General features: G+C 33.6%; 1 protein-coding gene across 35 annotated transcripts in view; it reads left to right on the top strand.

Moving 5' to 3' along the window:
* ADGRL3 (adhesion G protein-coupled receptor L3) overlaps positions 1 to 23,001 on the top strand; it is an 828,850-nt gene that overhangs the window by 791,004 nt on the left and 14,845 nt on the right. For 33 of the 35 annotated variants that reach the window (XM_045473912.1, XM_045473918.1, XM_045473914.1 and 30 more), the window contains one exon: positions 3,400 to 3,496. In XM_045473912.1, the coding sequence (XP_045329868.1) occupies positions 3,400 to 3,496 (97 nt within the window). Of the gene's footprint in view, positions 1 to 3,399; positions 3,497 to 5,926; positions 5,969 to 23,001 lie in introns of all 35 variants that reach the window. The other 2 variants (XM_045473906.1, XM_045473924.1) reach the window with 1 other exon arrangement.

Raw genomic sequence — 23,001 nt, 5'->3', positions numbered from 1 at the left:
TGCCTCCAACCAGAGAAGACTTCTGTTCTTCATTTCCTTGATGTATTCTAATAGTTTCTCCCCCTCCAAAAAAGATGTTTGGTGTTACTTTTTAAAATCTTTTTTCTAAGTGGTATATTACTATATGTTGTCTTCTGTGACTTGCTCTTTTCACCCCCACATTATCCTAGTTCATTCCATAAACATTTAAGTGTTGTCTCTGTGCTATATAATGTATACTTTTCCTCTGCCTGCAATATTTCACCTTTTTCTCCTAGATCAGGAACCAGTTGAATGGATTCAAATGTTGGTTTTGTCATTTATTAGGCCTGTGACATTGGACATGCTAATTAAATTCTGAACCTCAATTTTCTAATCACTAAGAGTACTTGCCTCAAGGAACTCTTGTGTGATTTCAATGAGTGAATAAATGAAACTCTTGTGTGATTTCAATGAGTGAACATAGTATATAACCTAGAATTCTAGGTTCTAATTCTAATTCCATAGAATTAATTAAAATACATATTTTACATATAAATACATATTTTACATATACATACATATAATCTTTATCTTGTACCACATAGTATTTCAGGGTGGTGATACATCAATAAACAAAAAAGACACAATTTCTGTTTTTTGATAGTCTCAGATCTAATTCAGACATTAGATGTTAAACATTGGACATTATATATAAATATAAGAAATAAATACATTGTAGTTATAGGTCATGTTGTATAACATAATAATGACTATGGGGAGGAAAGCAGGGCTAGGTGGGTGGAATACAATTCTAAATAGGGTGATCAAGTTAGGTCCGTTCAAGGAGAAAATATTTGAGCAAAAATTTAAAGAGAAGAAGGAGTTATCCATACGTGTATCTGGGGGAAGAACACTTCAGGCCGAGGAAGCAATTGTACCAAGCCTGAGGCAGAAGCATACTTAGCTTGTTAAGGAATGGCAAGAGAACCAGTGTGGGTACTCAGGTTGGGGAGACTAACAGAAGCTGAGATAATGGGGTAGCTCATACAAATGTCGCCTACCAACAATCATAACTTCATCAAATCTGTTAAGAAATCACTTCTTCAGTGCAGTGCTCACAGACTTCCCAGCCAAGGATGTATCCTCTCATGTGCACTGAAACATTTTGTTTAATTATGTAGTATAACAAACATTAACAAAAGTATACAAAAGATAAGTGTATGCACAGTGATTTAGTACCTCCCCCCTGGTTAAATATTAGAATGTTGGGAGTGCCTCAGAAACCCTTTGGACCTTCTCCATCATTCACCTCAAACATATCCATCATCTTAATTTTTCATGTATTTTGTTTTGCATGTGTGTGATGCTTATTCACAGGACATCATCCAGCACATATTCTCTTCTATTTTCTTCCTTTCCTCAGACATCTATGTTGCTGCAGGAAGCTATGTTGATTTTCTGTTTTTCTTATTCTGTATCGTTCTATACATCCATTCTACCACTGTCAGTCATTCGGGTTTGTAGTCTTCAGCTATAATAATTAATGGTTCTGTGAAGATTTGTGGGCACATTGTTTACTTTGGCATTTATTTTTCTGGTAATTTGTTGTATCTATCACTTACTAACCTAGTAGTTCCACAAAGATAAAGATATTTTTCGTTTGCCTTTTCCCTTTGTATTTTCTGGAGTAGCATTTGGTATGCAGTAGAGGGTAATTAATATTTTTAATTTTTTTTATTGTTTATTATTGGCGGAGGGAAGAGAGAGAGAGAGACATAAAGCAAGCAGGGAAGTGGCAGAGAGAGAGGGAGACACAGAATAGGAAGCAGGCTACAGGCTCTGAGCTCTCAGCACAGAGCCCAACGCGGGACTCTAACTCACAAGATCATGACCTGAGCCGTAGTTTGCCGCCCAACTGACTGAGCCACCCAGGTGCCCCCTAATGAATATTTTTAATTAATTAAATGACAAATAGAAACAAATGTGAGAGAATTGTCCCCAGTATTTCAGTTTGAAGTTTTTAAGTATGTTTCAATAGAAAGTGTTTAAGTGCTGACGATCTATAATCCTGCACCAGTTTTCTTATTCTTTTTCTTTCTTTCTTCGTTTCTTCCTTCCTTTCCTTCTTTCTTTCTTTCCTTCTTTCTTTCTTTCTTTCTTTCTTTCTTTCTTTCTTTCTTTCTCTCTCTCTCTCTCTCTCTCTCTCTGTCTCTCTCTTTCTCTCTTTCTAAGTAGGCATGAGCTTGAACTCATGACCTTGAAATCAAGAGTCAAGTGCTCTACTCAGTGAGCCACTCAGGCACCTCTCTTATTCTTTTATTTACTAGTTTTGTTCTGTGTGTGTGTGTGTGTGTGTGTGTGTGTGTGTGTGTGTGTGTCTGGTGTCTATGTGTGTTTCTTTGTGTGTGGTTGCTGACCTATAAAACAATGTACACAATGTAGAAATGCCCCAAGATTTATAAAACCAATTGTCTAATATTTTAAGTTTAGGTACTCCTCTTATTCACGGTGTTCACATATATTCGGAACATAACCCATTTATGAGCTTGGTTTTACCACTACCATGACTAGGAGTAATAGTTCTTAAAACTATTCATCCTTGGAAAAACTGAAAATATTTTGTTTCCTCATCACAGGATTGTTAATACTTTTTTGATCCCTAACTCAATAAAATAGCAAAACAATAAAGCAGAAAAAAATCCACCTCCCAATAATAGACAAATATTACACTGCTTCAGTTATCTGGCACTTAGAAAACTGAATTTGAGAATATAAATAATGATGTAAGAATTTTCAGTTCTCTATAAATTACCTACTGTGAAGAAATGAATAGGGTGAACTGACTTCCTTTATCTCCTTTGAGAGAAAGAAAAGTCAAAATCATATATAACCTGTGAAATTACACTGATCTTACAAAATTTATGGAAAATATTGAGTTTAGTCACATTTTAATAATACTCTATTCTTTTCTTACTAACCTTTTTCTTTCCTGCAAGTTTCTGAATTCTTGAACTAGATCTTTTGTTAATAAAACTGACAATTTAATACATATTTAAATATCCATTCCCATAAAAGTTACAATGAAAATAATTGTTTCATTCTGGAAACTAAAATTATTAAAATTCTAACTGTCTAGAGGACACTTCCATATACCTTCAACATGTTTCAATTGGTATAGTACATTACATTTATTGCTTTTTCAGTTACAATTATTTTTGGTATAAGCATTTCGGAATGCACTTAATGAGAACCAATTATTGTCATTAATTTAGTTTCTGATATTCTTATGCTACCATACTGCAAGCATGTAAAAGTTACACATTTGCCAGATGCCGGACCAAAGGTCTCGTATAACTACGACAGAAAGAAACAGAACGATTTGTGTGAAACTTCACTGCCTGGTGAGTTCATTTCCTTTTGTGCCTTTACCCCATCCAGAGCCGAATTCGTAGAATGTGGAATGACACGGTCCGAAAGCAGTCGGAGTCTTCCTTCATTACTGGAGACATAAACAGTTCAGCGTCACTCAACAGAGGTAAGTAGAAATGATTTTTCCTATTTAGTACATTTGTGATTACTCTATGAAGTTCTTAAATGCATTGCTTTTTTTTTATTTTTTTTTTTTCTTTTTGGAACTTCTGGACCTTGTTCCAAGTGATAGGAATATTGCAAGGATATAAAACCTGGCTGAGTGTAACAGTGTGTTCCATTATTCATAAGCCTTTTTTTTTTTTTTTGAATCCTGAGTTTTCAGGAAATCTTTTCTGAAAGGAAGTTAGAAAATGAGAACTTTCCTTTTCTAGTCATCTGCCACTTTAATAAACTGGTGAGCTGTCAGGCCTCATTGGAAGCAGTGAAAATGGGCAATTATGTGGCTATATAGTCTGCTAAGCATCATAGAGTTCCACATTGTCCCAGGCATAGAGCAATTTCATAGTCTTTGTGGAAGTAAAAATATACTGTCTAATACATATTTGAGACAACCTGTATATTTGGGGTAAAAATTGCATCTGATCTTAGTATCTACAAACTTATCCAGCATATTTAAAGATCTAGGAGAACAAAATATATATACATATATTATGATTTGTGTGTGTGTGTGTGTGTGCGTGTGTGTGTGTGTGTGCTTCTGTTTATCATGTGCCTAGGGCATCAATTTAGACTTTGAAAGTGAAGTTTCCTTAAGCTACTATTTTGTTTGTGGTTGATTTTTTTATTCTTCTCTGTCTTTCCGTCTCCCTCTTTCCCTCCTTCCCTCCCTCTTATTCAGTGTATGTGTGTGTTGGGGGCGGGGGTGATTAGAATTAAATCAACTCCAGTCAAAATGAGTAAATGCTATGTTTGTCTAGAGCTAGAGGACACTGTAGACATTGCTGGGGAATACTTAGACTATAGTTTTATCTGGAAAGGTGGAATTTGCATAAGCCTATTCTAGTCACAGTGTCCTAACAGATATTTTTGATACATATATTAAGTATATATTGAGTACACATATATTGAGTACAACATTGTTTTTTTCCTTATCCCCGAACTAGGATTATTAGTTGATTTTAAACCTGCTTCTGTTAGCTTTTTGTTACATTAAATGCTACCTGGAAACAAACAGTTAAAAATCATGGGTTATGATTCAGAAAAATTTAGATCCTGGTGCGGCTCTTAATTACTTTTACTCAATTAATTTGCATCTTATTTACATAAAAGAAGTTGGGACTAATAGTGTCCAAGTTGAACCTGATACAGGGACCCATGTTATATGTAATCTTAATATGTTATTTGGGGCAGTGATATAACTATAACCTAATAATGATATTACATTTTCTCTGTCACTTCTGCCTGAGTAGGAATAGTGAGTGCAATTATTCCTCCAAAAAATACCTTTTTGTATTTTGTTTCTTTATTAATCTGTTTTTATTTGCTAGATTTTGATTTACATAGTATCATCTAAATATTCTTTTTCAAGTTTTATTTTAATGGTTAGTTTGTGAAAATTTATTTTAATATGAATACTCTAACTGAAGACATACTTTCAAATCATACAATGCAGATTACTTACAGATGCCTTCAACATTTAGGAACTAATTTGCTTTCATAGTGACAGACTTTGTTTATTGCCTAATCCCACAGATGGAAAATTTACAGTATGTTACTAGAAAGAAAGCTACCCTTATGAATAGGATTTATTATTAGAAGTATCTTGCATCTAATGATCACAGTAACCATAGAACAATTGTTGTTTCAACAAAAGATGAGATCACATATTCTAATGATGTACTGTTTATTTGCCTACCGCGAAGATGGTTAAAATATGTAAAATTATTATGTTGTCTAGCATTATGATCTAAATTTATATAAAGATTGTAAGGTATGTGACTTTACTAAAAATTGTTTTAAATGGACACATTTTCATGACCTTGATTTTCAGGTCAATCACAAATAACATTCTCTACCTTTTTAGTCCCTTCTAACGAATTTCATCAACTTGGAATATGTAATTATGTGGATGACTGGGTCAGTTTGAAGTATATTTAAAGGAAATAATATTTTATACTGACCGATCATATGTTTAAATCTGGTTGCAAAATCTTCAGTTTTAAAAGTATTTCTTAAAGTTACTCTTGAAGAATGGTATAAAATTTCTTGTGACACCCAATAAGTTATTCTAATGTTGACTTTGGGGAGGGGGTTAAATTGAATTTATGATTTGAAGTGTGTCCAGCCAGTGATCTCTTCCTTCAGGATATATATTCTTCCTTTCACTCAGTGACTTTAATGGTGGTAGACATCAGAGTGATCTTCTTGATTTCCCACATTAATTCCCCATTCCCCCAAGTCAGAAACTCATTTTATTCTCATCTCATTATTTTTTTGTCTTAGATGCCTGGAGTACTTTAAAATTTTATTTCTTCATAGTATATCTCTGAAGATCGTCTTTAACCTCCTTCTTTAATCTTGTCTTATTTCCCAGGGTCCTATCTTCCCTGCATTCAGGCGTGTGTATCATATTTAGGTAGGTGGAATCCAAGATTCACCTTTCCAGATAAACCCTTCAGTCACCTCAGCAACATAATTGTTCACCGTTATTTAATCGAAAGATTATATTCTCTGTTAAATAAAAATTCTAGGCACCGCATCTTTGCATCTTCATATATTCTAACTTCCCATTCATTCTTAGTTTCTTACCAGCTGGCAATTTTTTGTTAATTTAAACCCCATTTTCCTTTCTTTCCAAGTCAGTTATATTAAATTTCTTATTTTTGTCTTTAGAACAGTTCTGGCCCTTGAAAACTACAAGAAGTTGTCTAAAAGCTAGTCCTATTTTTACTTTAGGTTTTCTTTCATATTCATACCACTGCTCAATTCATCAGAAGAATAATTATTTTATAATTCTGTATGTCTTACCATCTATTCTTCCAAACAGGAATTCATCATTATCATCTTTGGGATCCATTAAGAATAAAACATCTACCATGCAGTACAGAACTCTTTCTCAAGGGTTTTTATTTTTTCAAACCATCTTTTACATTCTGTTCTTGCACCAACTTGTTATATCCTATGTGTCAGATTACCTGCCTAGATTTTCCAGTGTGATCAACTTGATTACCGTTGGGATTTTATTCCTTAGAATCATGCAAAACCTTGGAAGATTTATTGATAATTTTCAGTTCATGTAATCATTCTTATATATTCTCTTTGGAATTTTGTTATTTGGTCACCTCATCTCTTAAAAACCTTCCATTACATTTGTCCTTTGAATATGTATACTCATGAAGGGGTTTTTGCAAAGGTTCCCTGTGCGTTTTAAGATATATTTTCTGCTTCTGACTTGTTTGCTACAATGGTACTCACTCATAAATTAAGAATTCCTTGAGGCCGGTACCCCAGGGCAACTATCAAGTTAATTTCCCTGATGCCACTGCCTACACAGTTTGAAGGAGCTTTTCAAGAAAATTAATGTGGTAGTTGAGTATAAAAAGTTTTAAAGAAGTTTAACTCTGATCCAAACTCAAGATTTTACAAATGCCACAGGGAGGGTTCATTTATTTGTTCATTTAAATATTTACTATTTGTTCATATCTTGAAGTCAGGCCTCAATCCCTGAGCCTCCCCCAGGTGTATTAGAAATCTCACCCAACTTTCCAGTAGCTCCAACTTCCCAGTAGTGGTAGAAAAAATATGTAGCTAGAGTAATCCACTACTCATATCTCCTACCCACAATCTCTACTGGCCAAACCTTGCCCTGAATGAGTTAGACCATCAATGCCTCTGAAACTTGAGTTTAATCATAAAATGAAGCATTTCTGAGAAATTGCTCTGCTAGTTCAGTTAATGGTTAAACATTTCCTCTCTTTTTATAGATCTGTATAGAAATTGGGGTATTTTCTGAAATTAGATTTTATTAGGCTTTATCTCATTGTGAATAATATAATTGCATTTCCCATTTTCTTTTTATTTCATTAGTTGAGTTGACATCAGAAATTTCAGTTTAAAATCTAGTTTTGCTAGATAGCTGCTACCAATATGATGTTGTATGAATTATGACAAGTGTCCCATGCCCACCCCTCCTCAGCTGTGGAGTTATTACAAAAATGTAACCCATTGTAGTGGCAGGATTAGCAAAAAGGCATTTCTTCTTTTGAAACAATAGCTTGACTAGCAAAGGTGGATTTTTATTTCCCCCTACCTCCCACCCTCTGTCTTATCAACCTCCCACAGAAATTAATGCAATTTAGATTTTTATACATGGAGATCTGACTGGTAAAGCTAGATTTATTTAAGCCAAATCTATGTGTTGTATGACTGAAAACTGTCTCTTTTGTAGATGTCCGGCACTTATTTATTAATGTTGATGGGATTCTCCATTCAAGGTTCAGATTCATATTAATCTACACATGCATTCTCAGTAAATTTATGTAATCAGTACAATTATGATGGCGTACGACGATCTTTTCATCAATTTTAGGGGTAAATCTTGGCTCTCAGTGGCACAACGACCTACTGAAAGGCATCACCTGTTAGGGACATTGTTGATACAAAGGGGGAAAGCATCATCAAATAGACATTTGCAAATTGTTGACTTACTCATTGTAGTTTTCATAGTAGTTTTGAGAATGGGGTTTCAATCCGGTGACGTTTGGTAACTTGCTTATTTTCTCAGTGTCTATGCAATAAGGATATAAATAGCACCCTCTTCACAGGGACCTTGACAAGACCAAGTGAGTTTACATATGTTAATTCCTTACTATAGTGCCTGGAACACAAGTACTATTATCATTATTTTATTCAGAAGTTCACTTATATCTTCTAACAAATGAAAACTGATCCTTGTCAGTGCTCTGAGATAATTAGATATTAAAATTCATCATTCACTACTGAAGGTTTTCTTTCCCCTTTTTTTTCTAGTAATAGGTAGTCGGAATACAGTAGTTACCTGAATGCCAAGTAAAAGAAATAATAATTTATCTAAAGTGGTGCTACCTTTGAGGCTAAAAAAAAGAGATAAACTAATAAAACTGAATTGTCTATTCTAAATTAGAAGTTAAATGCACATTACATCTGCCTAGTTGTGCTTTCCACTTTTGATTTGTAACCATATTTTAGCATTGAAGCAATAAAGGTAAAATACTTCTTCTCCCTACCTTAGATAATAAAATAAGCAAACACTGTCTTCTCTTTCCTCCAAGCCCCATCCTGCCCTTCAGAAGCTTAGAGAACACTAGTTCAATTCAAACAGTCCTGCTAAATAACCAGTGGTGTAGCAGAGCAGGGATGTGACTCATTCCCATTTTAAAACTCATGTCTTCTCAGAGCCTGTATTGTCTTTCCTGGGAGGTTGGTCACTGAGGCAGAAGAAACTTCACAATAAATCACCTGTCACCTCATTAATATTCAGGCTTTTCAACTTATTTTGCTTTTGTGTTTTTAAAGAAAAATGCAAATGAAGATGTGTAAGTGGTGTTTCACAGCAATTAATGATTTCTATAAATTAAAGCGTACTAGGGTGAAACCCTCATACTCATTCACTGCGCTCTATTAATGTCAGTAAATAAAATTTGGCTTATATGCATAAAATATGTCATATTTCTCAAAAGCCTTGCTGCTTTGAAGGATTATAAAATTGTTTGTAAACATTAACCAGATCCTGCTATAACTTGACATCTATTTGAGGAATTTGCAAAAGAGTTAAATGATGTGCATAGCTAATAAATCAGAGTAGAACCTGTATAACAAATTACTTTTTGTTATGAATAAGCATTATGATATTATGAGTACAAATATAGTACATATGACACAGATAAAGTTTTCATATGAAATTCACATTACATTTATATCTAGTATTTTTTGACATTTACATTCTTCATTTGTAAATGAGGCAACATTGCTTCCTGTGTTAATTCCTTTCCTTTATACATGTCATCAATAAAGACATAATCAGAAAATGTACAAAAAATAAGGAAATCTTCTGTGTTAGGAAAATCAGTTTAATAACACAAAAGTAAAATAGTTACAGGTTGTAAAAGTGAAATGCTATGTCAAATAGATAAGTAAACAATGCTATTAGTATCTTGATTCCTAACTCAAGGAGACCAAATAACTTTCAGAATAAATTCTCCATTACAAAATTAAGTATATTAAATATTGATTTCTACACAATTGGGGCAAATATTCTTGCTATAAATTGTTGGTAGGAACTGAAAAAGAAGACTTTTAAAATGCTTGTCCAGTGAGTCCTTCTTATGCTTTGCTTTTAAATTTGTCTCTTTGATGTAAATCATTTCAGTCATAACCATCCAGCCTCTCACAATCAACTCTACAGTAGCAAAAATGGTTTGTATTTTACTACTACTACAACAACTACTACTATTATTATTATTATTATAGCTTTTATAGATCCCTTCACAAAGAGAATTCTCTGTGTAGATTCTTTTTTATTATGGTTTATTATCTGACTGCCTTATATATAGTTTGCACTATCTCTTATGTCTTTATTTCTTTTAAGCTTATTTATTTATTTTGAAAGAGAGAGAGAGAATGAGAGAGGGGAAAGGGGCAGAGAGAGAGGAAGAGAGAAAATTCCAAGCAGGCTCAGCACTGTCAGCACAGAGCCCAACGCAGGGCTCAAACTCAAGAACCGTGAGATCATGACCTGAGCCAAAATCAAGAGTCAGATGCTTAATTGATTGGGCCATCCCCGTGCCCCCCTCATACCTCTTTACTATTAGTCAAACAAGCTGCGGTGAAATACCTTGATAGTTTCTAAATGTAACACTATAAAACATTTCCACTGATTTTTGAAATATTACTGTTGTTTCGTCACTGAAGATATAATTTTTCAAAAAATATATATTTTGAACAACTAAACACACATACTCAACTTCTCTTCCGAAATTGCTGGTATTCTTTTTTCTAATAGAACACAGTATGGCTCTTTATAGTTTTTGATCAACTTGGGATTTCTCTTTTAATGTGTACAGCTACAAATTTGCCTATTGTACACTATTCATTATTCATCCATTGTCTTCATTTCCATGAAGAAGCCAGGTTTGTGAAATGATTCCTAAAGGACGAAATCTAGATCCCAAACAAGATCTATCTGAGCACGAAACCCTATTCATGACAACAAAAATTTTCACTCTTTTCTTATTATGACAGTTTTTCATGAAGCTTGCTAAGATTAGAATAAAGGTATTTTCCAAGAATGTATTTCAAAGTGATTTTTATCACTTCACATGGAAATAAGATATTCTTAAAACCACAAGTTATAACATCTTTATTTCTTAATTTCCTTCATGTACCATTGATTTCCTTCTACTTTATTTTGCTCTAGGTATAGTTGTTTAGTGTGGTTTCAGCCTATTCATTTAGTGAAAGAAAAGCTTTAAAATACTGTAAATATATGGAGAAATGGGTTGGCCATACTTTCCAAAACTATTTGGTATGGAATATGCTGATTTGCTATGCATTATTGTCCTAGTTTTAGGATTTAGGTTGCAAGAAGATTTTTATAATCATTCTTTTCTTTCCTGGAAGGCCTCAAGGTATTTAACTGGCAGAATCCTTTATCTTTAATTTTTTATGTTTCAGTAAAAGGATGAATGAACATTTTGGTCAGGGAACAATTTTGTTAAAAAATCAGGTAAATAGCTTCTGCCTATAATGATTTAGTATTAAAACCAACAAAGATATAACTTTCCCCAGCTATTTATACTTCTGAAGTTGATATTGTCCTTTGTCAGGACAATGTGAAAATGCCTAGAACAAGTAGAAAATCTGTTTAACTTCAAGAAGACACTGATGATGTATAAATTAAACTATTTTATGTGCTAATTCCAGGTTTCACAAAAACTATGGACTGTCTTAAAATTTAAAAACAAAACCTGACTGTACCTCTCATCTGGAAAAATGTTTCTACTGGATTATAAACATAAAAGTTCTGATGATACAATGTAGTTTATAGCATCCAAAGTTAATTAACAAAGCCATTACTTGTTCAAATTATTTTTTCTAAGAAATAGATTGTATTAACTTATATATGCTACTTTCAAAGTAATTAGAGATTAATTCAATTACATGAAAAATTAAATTGTGGAAGAGGGTTAGCCAAAGAGAGCCCTCATTAGAAAAAGATACTTATGGGGCACCTGGGTGGCTTAGTCAGTTAAGGATCTGACTCTTGACTTTGACTCAGGTCATGATCTCATGGTTCATGAGTTTGAGCCCCACATTGGACTCTGCACTGACAGCACAGAGCCTGCTTGGAATTCTCTGTCTCCTCTCTATATGCCCATCCCCCACTTGTTTGTTTTCTCTTTCTCTCGCTCTCTCTCAAAAAAAAAAAAAAAAAACACTAAAAAAAGGAAAAAAAGAAAGATACAGTACTTAAATTGTCATTACCAATAATTGTGTAGTATCTGATTAAAATAGCTTCTATTTTATTGAACTACATTACATTCAGAAGCATACACTTTACATAGCTCAACCTTATATACTGCATGTCATTTGAAAGTAAGTGTTTATCTGATAGGTTCTCCTATGATTTTCCTAATAGTCTTTCTCCATAACTTATCATTATAAGGAATGTGGGTGCTTCAAAAACTAAGATAAGTTACCCATCACATTCATAGAAAGTAATTTGTAACCCTGGAAAATCATTGGAGAATTAAGAAAGATTTGAGAGGATACACAGATTGAAAGAAGATAGTTAATCTTGATGGAGACAAATGGAAACAATGTAAGTTTCCTGAAACAGCCTCATTTCTAAGAAGGACAAAATTATGAGTATATGATGCAATAGGCCTTCTCTGAACGTTATTAAGAATCTCTTTGTGGGGCGCCTGGGTGGCGCAGTCGGTTAAGCGTCCGACTTCAGCCAGGTCACGATCTCGCGGTCCGTGAGTTCGAGCCCCGCGTCAGGCTCTGGGCTGATGGCTCAGAGCCTGGAGCCTGTTTCCGATTCTGTGTTTCCCTCTCTCTCTGCGCCTCCCCCGTTCATGCTCTGTCTCTCTCTGTCCCAAAAATAAATAAACGTTGAAAAAAAAAATTAAAAAAAAAAAAAAAAAGAATCTCTTTGTTCATAGATAACTTGTTTGAATTTACTTTTCTCAGACATGTTTTTAAAATGTTGGTTCTAAATTTAATATTCAAGTTTTAGCCAGGATAGACTTTCTGCATGTAAGCTATACAATTTGTTCAAAATAGGAAAGTATGTCAATATAGTACAGAGCATTATACAAAAAGTCAGATTTTTTTCACATTGGTAAATCATTTCCTATTATTAAGTAGTTACTATATTTTCCTTTTTTTCTGAAGTGTGTTTTATTAAATGAAAATGCACAAGCTGTGTGTGATTTACAAATAAATATAGCTGTGGAATTGGCTACATACCATTAACAGATATCAAGAGATAATCTGATGTAGAGAAAATGAATTAAATATAGTGTGAATGACAAAGATAAATACTCTTATGCTAAATGCCTTTGATGTACTAAAAAGAACTGTAATTTACTGCTGTTTTACCTGTGGTTAAGCAAACTCAGCTGGTTATCTTTAGGCTTCGTATTTTTTGTTTTCAGTATTATGGAATGTATTCAAAAATGTCCAAATGTCCAAATGTATTCAACACATCCCAATTTAACAGCACACAGAAAGATATGCCTTTGACTACAAAGGATGAGTTTTAGAGATGAATGACTGAATAGTATAGGTTCATCATTTCTGTTACAGATTAACTACTTACACTGTTGTGCAGCCAAGATTCACCAAGAATTCTAAGTTCCAATTCTACCATATTTGTCTTGAGCTGTCAGAAAACCTAAGATCTTTGAGAAGCTTTGCTTTCAGCTAATTATGTAAAATTATTATATATAATTATAATATGTAATGCAATATATATTATATAAAATATAAATATATAATACGAAAAATTAAACTTTAAAGCTATATATATGTATATATATACACTTTAGATTTTAGATTAAAGAAGGAGTTCTTAAAAACAAAATAACAAAGATTATGAACTATAACAAAAAGTAATGTTCTTGCCTCAAAATGTAAACAGTATTCATAACAGTAAGATATTGGGAGAAAGAGTAAACAACATATAACACACAAAATGTTATGCCTACATTGTATAAAGAATGTCTATAAACCAATATATACAGGCAAAAGATAAGAACGGGCAATTCACAGAATGGGAGACCCTTATGGCCAATAAACATGAAAAATGACCCCATCTCTTTGGTAATCAGGAAAGTGCAAAGCATAATAGTAATATGAGATATCATGTGATACTTGTATGAAATTGGCAAAAATATCAGGCTTACAATACTAAGTCCTAGTAAGAATCTGAGAAATTTAATTTCTCATGGAAGTGTAAAGTGATACAAATACATTTGACAGAATTTTGGCAATATGTTCTAAATTGAAATGTGAGCAATATATGGCCCAGTAACTTGACTTCTAAGTATTTATTGTAGAAAAAACCATGTGTCTGGACAAGAAGACCTATATAATGTCAGCTAGCGCAAAATAAAGACAAATAGACAAGGTAACGTCTAGGGTTCCCACATCTAAATCTTTGAACTTCTATATTACAATAGAACAACACCTCTACATTCAGAATATTTAATTTCGTATTGAACTAACAATAACCCAAATCTGTACTTTGGAGAAAACATATCATTGAAGTCCATGTTAATAGATTCCCAGTGAATGAATTTTCTATTAAAAAAAGCTGAGGTATCTCCGAACCATTTGAAAGAAATTTAATAGGCAGGTTGATTAAAATTTAATAGCAAACTTGTTGGCTATTAAAAGTGCACAGTGTGATAAATCAAGATGTCAGCTCTTCAATTTATGACTTCAGAAAAAAATGATGAAGGTTTCTTGGCTTTCAATAAAATATTTCTTCTTTGACACTTTGTAATTTCATTAATTATTTGAATAAAAACAGTACAAAATATAAAATTATGGTTTCTGTGGTTTTTAAATTTATTTTATATAATTTTTAAGGATAGCATGCAGATTCTTTTAGTTCTGTTAATGATTATAAACAACTTGGTCTTGATTTATATGGCTGTTCCTATTTTATAAAATAAACCTTTAAAGTTGAACTTACCATTTTTGCACTGTCTGTAGATTGTGTGTGCATGTTGATATTTCATTGTTACACAGAAAAAGAAAAAACAGGAAACAAAATACTTAAAATAGACAATGCCTATTCAATCAGTTTTCCATAGATGTGGAAGTCTCTTTTATCGATTTACTTTCATTTTTTTTTCTTTGTGTTATATAAATTAAGACATGAATATGAAAATTAAATAATTGACCATTACAGAAAAGTAATGCACTCCTATAAGGCTCCTAATAAAATGTTATCAAAACATGTTTTTGGGGTGCACCTGCATGGCTCAGTCAGTTGCACATCTGACTTTGTCTCAGGTCACAATCTCGCAGTACGTGAGTTCAAGTCCCACATCGGGCTTGCTGCTGTTAGCCTGTTAGCACAAAGCCTGCTTTGGATCCTCTGTCCTCCTCTCTCTGCCCCTCCACCCCTTGCAAAAATAAATAAACATTAAAAAAAAACATAATTTTGTGACAGGATGCTAAAAATATTCAAACATCACTGTTTAAATATGTTTAAATAAAATCACCAGAGTCAGGTGTGACCTTGAACAGATTATGAATGTCTTTGGACCTGTTTCTTTATGTAGTAAATGATGGTAGTAGATTAGATAATGTTAAAACCTTATTCACTTCTAAATTCTGAGTTATAACTTTCTTCCATTGTGTTATACTGCAATTCATCGGGTAATACTTACATACATAAGATGTGTGTGGGGTCCTTCTGATTCATTTTTTCCGGTTTTCTTGTTTATATTAAAGTTAACTCACTAGGGGCGCCTGGGTGGCTGGGTCGGTTAAGCGTCCGACTTCGGCTCAGGTCATGCTCTCGCGGTCCATGAGTTTGAGCCCCGCGTCGGGCTCTGTGCTGACAGCTCAGAGCCTGGAGCCTGTTTCCGATTCTGTGTCTCCCTCTCTCTCTGCCCCTCCCCTGTTCATGCTCTGTCTCTCTCTGTCTCAAAAATAAATAAACGTTAAAAAAATTTTTAAATAAAGTTAACTCACTAAAGAAAAAGACTTACCTTTTTTATTTTTTCTTTATACCAGTTTTCTTAGCTCTTTGAAAAGGAAATCAAAGCCATAGGACCCTTTCACCAGAAAGAAAAGCAGTCATGTGTGGGTGCCCAACTGGCTTCACAAACATGCACCTAAACCATTTTACATACAATTTTAAGGGAGTCGCAACTTGAGTAGATACCATCTCCTGGTAAAAGACCCTTTGTTTAACACTCGAGTTAGTATTATAACTCTGTAGAAAATACCGTCACTAGTGAAGCTATTTTTTACTTGAACAAAATGAAGCCTCCGTGATGGGCCAAAATTATGTTCTGAAGACAGAAGCACAGAGGCATTATCCAGTAGTAACTTTGCTCTATTTATAACTCCAATTCATATGCATTAGTCAGTCCATGTCATGGAAATGACTTCATAAAACAAAAAATACGTCGAATCAAGGGAGAGAGAACCATGAGGGGATGGAATGGAGGACAAAACATATTAAAGAAGAAAGAATGATCCAGGTGAAACTGTTTGATTGAAATACAACAAACAAAAAATTTACCATCCTATATATTCATAAATAACAAGAATTTGAAAATTAGACATGTTGGTATGAGACTCTCAGGAATGGGATAGTCAGTCGGTTCGTTAGAACACCAGGGTCTAGAATTATACACCTTTGCTTGTCCAATAAGACAAATAAGAACGAAAGTAAATTTAAAAAAAAAAAGCGAGGGGCAGAGCAGAGTGACAATTCAAGTTATTTTAAGAGCTTTTCAGCGTACCGTGGTTAGCCTGCTGTCAAGAAGAAACGTTTGAAAATGTTTCTGAATGATATGATATGGATTCAAGTGGGATTCAACTGTCATCTTTTTTTCAGATCTTTTTTTCACTTCACACTTTCAAAGCCTGCAGCTCTAACTTCAGTTTTCAGGCCTCAATTACGTGTATCACACTGAACTGGCCTAGACAGTGCTGTCGTTTAAGGCCTGCCCGTGTCAAAACACCTATGTTATTTTCATAAGGAAAAAAAGTACAACACTTTTGTGGTAAACCTGTGCATTTGAAAAGGGTGTACTCATTATTATCCCATTCAAATTTCACTCATTCAAAAACTGTTATGTCTATGTCTATCTTCAGGTATAAATAAAGTAAAAAAGACTCTTCTTCAAATGACTATGATTTTTCACTTCGTGTTGTTCAGTAGGTTTAGGATCTGACTTTCAAATAATTGTCAGAAAAACGTCCCTACGTTTTTCAGTATGGAATATGAAAATCCCTTTTTGCTTTGTATCATGCTTTTACTAGAAATAAAGATCTCTTGGTTGGCTCTCTGACGATTCACATATATTGAAATTCAACTTAATTCCTTTTCCATGGTTTTATTAAAGACCTAACCCTTGTTTCTGACAGCAAATAGGCAGTTTTGACTAGACTGTACCCAGGATTTAGTGTGTCAGATAATTAAGAAACAACTATTCTTATATTACTGCTTTGAGATTTTTACCTTGAGCTTTTTTTTTTTTACCCAATTTGAGCTTTTTATTTTAAGTCACAGTAGGTTGTGCTGAGTTTTCCCCCCCTCTTGTCATATTATTTGCAGCTATTATTCAAGTAGCAATTTGTATTTCCAAATAATTATATGATTGTTTTTTTCCTGCTTTAAATATGCCTGGTATAGTGTTAGAAGGAAATAAATCACATTAGGAATTAGACAATTGGCACTTGTAAAAAATTTACTCAAATTATAAAACTGCTCATAATTGATAAAATGACTTGTGTTAGTTTGTTACATTAAAGATGCCATAGATTTCACATGGGCTTTTTTTCATTATTTAAGCAAGTATTTACCAAGCTCTGGGAACTATTCTAGACCCTTGGTATAGAGCGGTAATAAAATCCAGTGTATTCCTTGTTTTTCTGGTGTTTACATTCCAGTGAAATTTGCACATAAACATTCTTTTCCCATATGTAGTGTTGTAACTATCTTCTCTACCCAGCAACATCAGCTTATTTGTGTCTTCAACCTGACTAACCAGTAAGCTTAACTTTTCAGCTGAAAAACAGTGACAGATGGTCTGTAAACACCGATCTTCTTGGAAGTCTGCAGCAATTTCATAGCTGTTAGAAGGGAAGTTTACAAATCAGAAGTTAGTTGGAAGGAAGAGGAAGAGACAGGATGGACAGTACCTTGGAAAATAGTATCGGAATTCAAAGTGACCTGGGTAAATTGGGGAAACAGCCAGAAGCAAACAGAATAGGCTTCAGCTAAGACAAGTGAAATGTAGTGCAGCTATGGAAAAAGACAAATGCAACTTTGTACACAGAAGACCCAAGAAGACAGGTTCCGTACAAGTTTTTAGTTAAGAGATCTAGGCATTGGCAACAAGCCAGTGTTTTTGACACAGGGCCACCTTTCAAAGGTACAATTGAAATGCATAAATGTGAGCATGGACTGTAGGAACCATGCGAAAACACCTTATCGCACTTGTTTGGAATGGCAACAGGAAAAACGGCCTCTTGCAAGATTTGAGTGTCCATAAAATGATGGAAAACGATTGCCTTCTAACACTAGGGAATCAAACCACAGATAACTGGTTACTCAAACATATCCCTCATTCTTTCAAACCAGCTAACCCATAAAGCTTATCCACAACTTCATACTCTGCAAAACTCTAATGATCAAATTTGATATCCTATTCCTCAGTTCCTGTTACTGAGCCCTCACTTATATTTTAACTCAATTTTTAGGATTAAAGTCAGTTATAGTGACACTAATTAATTTGATTTCAAATGGGGCATAAGATGTAAAAAGGTGAGTCATCATAAAAAAGCAACTTTAACCAGTGATCCTTCTTCTATCAGGAAAAAGGCTCTTAATACCAAGGGTAAAGAAGAAAATGTATTTTGTTGGAAAGTTCTAGATTATTTTTATCAGTATTTGTGTGGTTTTAGATTTAAAAGCAGGTGGATCTTAATTATGACTGTATGTCACTCATTGTGACTATAGATCTGTACCTGATCTGGGTTACACCTGGATTTGAGGAAGCTACCTTCCAAAGCCACGTGCCTGGGACTGAATATTGTTTCGTTTAGTCAATATTGTATCACTCCATGGCTGTATACCAATAGCATTTCTGTTATTGTTGCTGGACTTTCCAGATTAGCAAGAATTGACAAATAAAAAAAAACTCAGTCTTCCTACATTAGTAATTTCACTAATAAGAGTGTCTTTAGGTATATTCAAAAGTTAGAACACACTTAGCAAAACTAAAAACAACTTTATGCTAGGAAAGCTATAACCAGATGGCCTATCTATCAAAAATTTTGATAGCCTCATTAGAATTCAGTTACAGAACTCCATTTTTGTATGATTAAATTGTTTGTCCTTATATTTTTAACTTTTAAATAAACTGAATGACAGCCAGAAAAAATATTGAGTCACATGCTTTTTGCTTATGTTTGGTTCTTCCTAACTCAATTGTTTCCTTATTTTAAATCACAGAGCATATTCTTTTACATTGGTATAGAAAAATATATATACATATAGAGAGAGACAGATATGACAAAGGAATATTTTCTTTGGCAATCTACGTGAAGCAAGTGGGCAGAAGTAGCATGCAATCTTCCCAGCTCGTTTGTTTTTTAATTAGTTCAAATTAAGAAATATGTAGTAATGAAGGAAAATATATAGAAATACAGATATAGGGCGCCTGGGTGGCTCAGTTGGTAAAGCATTTGACTCTTGGTTTTGGCTCAGGGCATGATCTCGCGATTTGAGTTCAAGCCCCACATTGAGTTCTGCACTGATAGTGTGGAGCTTGCTTGGGATTCTGGGTCTCCCTCTCTTTCTGCCCCTCCTCTGCTCGCACTCTGTGTCTCTCCGTCTCTCAAAAATAAATAAACATTTAAAAGAAGAAGAAGAAGAAGAAATACAGATAGATGCTCCGGCCATAAAGATCTAACCCTTATTTGATCTATGAGGGAAAATAATGAATTTTAGCAATTTTATATATTTAGGGTTTTTCCCTTGTTCATTTTAAGTTGTTTACACCTTTCATTTTCTATTAAAATTCTTAGAGTAATTTTAGAAAGTAATTATTTGTATTGGAAGGCTAGAATTGTAACTGTATTGTAACTTGAAGGCTAGAATAATAAACATTAGTAGCAGGTGCAATTTACAGGTAGTTTGCTTTTTTAAAACGTTGTGCAGGCCAAATCTGGTCTCTAACAATCATAAATTTGTGTAACATCAATGATACACATGTTTAAGATGTATAGTATTCTGTTTCTTATCTGAATGGCACGATAGCCAACTCTTTGTAGTTTTTCTTGCTGGTATTCTATATATTTATCAGTGGGAAGTGACATCCTGATTGATCCATTGTACGATAAAGTGGAGATCTGCCGTCTCACTCTGTTAAAAACATTTAAATGTATATGTTGTACAATTTCAGCAAATACTCATCGAGCATTTAATAAGTGGAAAATTTTGTGCTACTTCTGTGCTAGTTCTGTGTGGAATGTGTAGGATGCAAACACATGGCTTATTTCCTGAAAGAATTGTAACCTTCCAGTTTTATAAATCCGACAAGCTATATTGTACTTTAAATCGAGAGATGTTCACTTACCCAATTTTGAGGTTAAAATATCTGTTATTTGGGGTGTCTGGCTGTCTCAGTTGGTAGAGCATGCGACTCATGATCATGAGTTTAACCCCCACATCGGGTACAGAGCTTACTTAAAAAAATAGATAAAATAGGTGTTACTTGATTGATAATTTGCTATATAACAAAGAACTATGATTTTGAGAAAAAATAAAATAAAACTACCATGGCTAAGTTTTTTCTTCTCATTTTTTTGCATTTTCTATGAATAAATAAACATTTTTGTTTCATTCAATATAGGTTACTTATTATTTTGTGATAATTGTAGATTCACTTACAGTTATATGAAATAGTGAAGAGATTGTGTTTCTTTTACCCAATGTTCTTCAATAATACCTTGTAAAACTATACTACAAAATCATGCCAGAATATTGACCGATATCCAGCAGTCTTGTTCAGATGTCTTCAATATTACTTATATTTCATTGTATTTGTGTGTATGTGTGTGTGTGTGTGTGTGTGTGTGTGTGTGTGTGTGTGTGTTTAGTTCAATGCAATTCTATCTATCAAGACTCGGTTTGTGTTATACCAGCATAGCCTATATACAGAATAGCTCCATAGCTACAGGGAAGCCTCATGTTGCCCATGTATGACCATTTCCACTTCCCTCCCCTTTGCATCTTTAACCCTGTCAACCACTAATCTGTTCTCCATTTCTATCATTTTGTCATTTCAAGAATCTTATGCATATCTATATGGAAATATATTATATATATATATATATATATACATATATATATATATATATATATATGGAATCATTTAGTACATAACCTTTTGGATTGTCTTTTTTACTCTGTATTATTATCTAGAGATTCATCCAGTTTGTTGTATCAATAATTGTTCTTTTTTTATTAACGAATAGTGTTTCCTGGTAAGGATGTGCCACAGATTGCTTAACCATTCACCAGGTGAAGGATATCTGGGCTGTTTCCATTTTGGACTATTATAAATAAGGCTGCATGAACATTCATGTATAGGTTTTTATGTGAACATAAATCTCCATTTTATCTGGGATGAATGTCCAAGAGTACAATTGCTGGGTGGTATGGTAATTGAATGGTTACTTTTATAACTATTTTCCAGAGTAGCTATACTATTTGACATTCCTCCAGCAAAGTAGGAAAGATCCAGTTTTCTTCACCCTTGCCAGCATTTAATGTTGTCACCATTTAAATTTTAAGTGTGTAGTGATATCACATTGGTTTCTTTAATAATTTTTTTTAAAGTTTATTTATTTTGAGAGAGAAAGAGACCCAGCACAAGTGGGGGAGTGGCAGAGAGAGATGGACAGAGAGTTCCAAGCAGGCTCCACATTGTCAGTGCAGAACTCGACACAGGGCTCAAACTCATAAACTGTGAGATCATGACCTGAGTCGAGATCCAGTCAGATGCTAAAACAACTGAACCAGCCAGGCTCCCCACATTGTGGTTTTAATCTGCATTTTCTTAATAGCTAATAGCAATTCTTTTCATGGTCTTGTTTGCCACCTGTATATCCTTTGCTGTAAAATGTCTTTTTATGTCTTTGGCCCATTTTCTAATTGGATTGGGTTTGTTGTTGTTGTTGTTAATTTTTTGCTTTGGGTTGTTTGGGTGTTTGTCTGTTTGTTTGTTTTTACTGTTGACTTTTAAGAGTTCTTCCTGTATTCCAGATACTAACTTTTTCTTGGATTGCAAATATTTGTAACTTTGTTTGCAAATATTTTCTCCTGGTCTACTGATTGTATTTTCATTCTCTAATGTATATACTGAATTAACAAATACTTGTGTTCAATCTGACTATCCTCATACAATTTGTATTTTCCTCTCCTCAGTCACATTTTCTTTCTTTATCATCTAACATAAACATGCATTCTGCCTATCATTTTTTTACACATGGCCTAATTATGTTTAATAAAACTATTCCTCTGATATTTTGCTTTTTTTTTGGTTAAACAATTTTGGAGGTTGGAGGTTGCAACTCATACTAATGATATATTAGGCACTAGGAACATCTATTTACAAAGAGATGAAATAATTTAGCTTTCTTACTTTATGTGCCAAAGTTCAAACAACCAGTTGGAAAATGGAAAATGGAATTATATATATGCTGGATATTATGAAGTCAATACTTTATTTGAAATATTTAAAATAATATCCATATGATTATTAGATTTGTAAAATCACCTAATTAGTATGCTTACTACGGTGTACTAACAAGAGTGATTATATCTTATTTTGATGTAAGGGATTCCTTTTCTTAGAATTTTAAGAAATGTCAAATTCTTCTGTTCTGTCCACAACTGCTCTCCAAATGTGTGTTTTATTGTAAATGTTGCCTTTTATTCTTTTTTACTTTCATTGAAAACAACCCAACGGTTTCTGTGAATGAGGGAATGTTTTGTTTACTTTGGCTTTTCTTTCCGTGTTTTAAACTTTTTTTTTCAGCTTTTGTTTTGTGTTTTGTTTATATGGAAGACTATATTTTGCTTTCATTTTTTTATTTTTAGCAAGCATGGGAGTATACTCTTGCTTATACTTTGGGAAAGAGAACACCCTATATATGGCTTAATCAACATCGTAAACCATTTTCTTTCTTTCCCATTGACTCTTGGATATGTGCATTATTGGAAACATGTGTGCTTTAGTGGCATATATTTTTGAGTCTAATTAGCTGCCTGCCTGTAATCAGGACTATATCAACTGTTGTCATTCTAAATGTTTCCTTTCTTTTTTTCAAACACATTTGCCTGATTGACCTTTTTTTTTTTCT

This window comes from Leopardus geoffroyi, chromosome B1 (genome assembly GCF_018350155.1).
Source record: "Leopardus geoffroyi isolate Oge1 chromosome B1, O.geoffroyi_Oge1_pat1.0, whole genome shotgun sequence".
In the NCBI taxonomy this organism is placed as follows: Eukaryota; Metazoa; Chordata; class Mammalia; order Carnivora; family Felidae; genus Leopardus; species Leopardus geoffroyi.
This window is presented reverse-complemented; position numbering and strand designations above follow the sequence as displayed.